This window comes from Sinocyclocheilus anshuiensis, unplaced genomic scaffold, assembly GCF_001515605.1.
Source record: "Sinocyclocheilus anshuiensis isolate Anshui unplaced genomic scaffold, SAMN03320099.WGS_v1.1 scaffold733, whole genome shotgun sequence".
NCBI lineage: Eukaryota > Metazoa > Chordata > Actinopteri > Cypriniformes > Cyprinidae > Sinocyclocheilus > Sinocyclocheilus anshuiensis.
Window position 1 is genome coordinate 1,269,871 of NW_015539923.1, and position 2,587 is coordinate 1,272,457.

General features: G+C 33.4%; 1 protein-coding gene across 2 annotated transcripts in view; it reads right to left on the reverse strand.

The window, feature by feature from the left end:
* The window catches only part of LOC107686576 (WD repeat-containing protein 59-like), a 19,110-nt gene that overhangs the window by 2,737 nt on the left and 13,786 nt on the right, over positions 1-2,587 (reverse strand). For both annotated transcript variants that reach the window (XM_016483642.1, XM_016483643.1), the window contains 3 exons: positions 1,890-1,968; positions 679-802; positions 449-591 (listed from right to left, as the gene is read on the reverse strand). In XM_016483642.1, coding sequence (XP_016339128.1) covers positions 449-591; positions 679-802; positions 1,890-1,968 — 346 coding nt within the window. The remainder of the gene's footprint in view (positions 1-448; positions 592-678; positions 803-1,889; positions 1,969-2,587) is intronic.

Here is a 2,587-nt window from a genome sequence, read left to right on the forward strand (position 1 = left end):
AAAGGAGAAGTGCTCACTAACACAGATTTAGACAGATTTGTGAACAATATTTGAGAGAAATAGACCTTTTGTGTACATAGAAAAAGTCTTAGATCTTTGAGTTCAGCTCATGAAAAATGGGGGCAAAAACAAAAGTGTTGCATTTATAATTTTGTTAAGTGTAATACATTTTATTGTTACTGTTTAAGTAGGGTTTTTTTGTCACTTTTTGTTGCTTTTACAGAACTGTCTACAATTTAACAATTTAAACATCTTTACATCTCATATTATCTGTAAATAATTATAAGTGCTTTAACAACAACCCAAGATGCACATATCTACTTCTACACACTCTTATAAGTGCATTACACTTTTTTGTAACAAACTGAGTAATGAGATAAAACCATTTTCTGTGGCGGTCTGATAGTCTGTCCCAGAAGCTGTTTGGAACCCTGTTTCTTTAACTTACCTATGCCTTTGTGTGGCTCTGGAGGGCAGGAGACAAATTTGAGCACCTCTGCCCTCTTGTCCTTCATGCCCCATCGGTGCAGGATCTCACCGTAACACTTCTTGAAGTCGTCAAACTGCCAGGAGTTGGAGGGGTCCAGTATTCTGTGGATCAGAAGGACCTCTTTAGAGTTTCGGGATGCAGTGTTAATGTGATGTGTGTAAGGGTCACTGGTTGAACAGGACTTTCACCTTTTGTTCATGTCGTGTTGTTCTTTTTCTCGTTCTCGGGGGTCGGTGTATATCTGGTTTGCATAGCGATAGTCATCCGGAGACGATTCTCCCCAGGGAGGAGCATGTTCTGATTCACGTCCAACTGAAAGAGGAAAGATCCATATATTTACAACAATGATCAGAAGGTATGGAGATGTCTGCTCTAACAGTTCTATTACTAACAGACTCATAACTAAAAATTTTGTCATGATGCGGAATAATTTTGGTACAATTCAACTGAATTAATTAAAAAAAATTAGCAGAAGACACACATGCAACTGTAAGGGAAAAACAAACACAAACAACTGGGATCTGGAATTGGTGGATTTTTACCGTTGAAAATAGCTTAGAAATTGCATAGAGTAATATTAATGTGAAACAGATTGGGCATTAATGTATTAATTCATTATGAAAACAATATTAATGTTATTTATAGGAAATCAGTAAATATATAGTATTGACAGTTTCCACAGAAAAATAATAAAAATATAATATTAGTAAATTAATCAATTGGTCAGATTATTATTATTATTATTGTTCTATTATTAATAAATAATAATATTAATATTATAGTAAATGTTTACAATGTTACTATTATTATTAAAATAATTATCATAATTTCTAATAAAAATTAAAATACTATTATATTATTAAGAATTACTATAATTTAATATTATTTATTACATGCATAATAATAATAATAATATCATCATCAACATCTGAAATGTATTAATTGTATTAAATCACACACACCACATAACAATACATAATTATTATAATTATTTATAAATAATAAAACAATCATTATTATTTTTTATTATAATTAATTGATTTATTTTATTAATTACACGCCTAATAAATATGTATTGTTTTTAGTCATTTTTAGCAAATAAATGCAGCCATAAGAGACTTCTTTCAGAAACATTAAAAATCTGAATTATTCCAAACTTTTGACGTTTTGCATATTGACGAATGCTGACCAGCATTTAGTTATATCACAGATTTTTCTTATATCAGAAATATTTCAGTCATTCAAAAAACATTAAACCAAGCAATAGGCAACTCTGAAAAGTCAAACATACACACAGCTGTGTCATACAAAAATTGGTGTGGCAGAACTACACATGATGATTCTCTCATAAACACTTAACACTGAAATGTAATCTATGAATAAACTCATGATCTCTCACCCATGCTCCACGGAGTGATTGCAGAGTCTGAAGTACTGGAACATGACCCGGATGTGACAGAACTGGAAGTGAAACTGGGCTAAGGAGCATTAATAATACAAAAGCAAACAAATAAACACAGATGCAGGTCACGGATATTAAGCTGAAAGCAACCTCTTTGATAAACATGAATATTTCCAACATATCTTTCATAAGAAAGAAATATGTGACCCTGGAGCACAAAACCAGTCTTAAAGGGGTCATATGATGCGATTTCAAGTTTTCCTTTCTCTTTGGGAGTGTTACAAGCTGTTCGTGAATAGATAAGATCCCTGAAGTTGCAAAGTCTAAAGTCTCAAAACCAAAGAGATATACTTTATCAAAGTTAAGACTCTGCCACGCCCCCCTAAAACGGCTCGTTCTAACACGCCCCCACATATCTACCTCACTATGTGGAAATATTTGCATAATGCGCCCAAATGTGCACGCAAAGAAAGAAGGCGTGGTTTCAGTAACCGCAGTTAGTGTTGAAGCAGCCATGTCAGGGAGACGCTGTGTGTTTCTAGGCGAAAGCAAAAGCACTTTATTTGGCCTTCCGAAAGTAGATGCATTTAGGAATCTTTAAGATTACTTACAACAGAACAGCAATGCATTTTATGGACGACCGTTTCATGAACCTAAGAGAGGAGGTAATTCTGACTTTGCTATGACAATCTGGC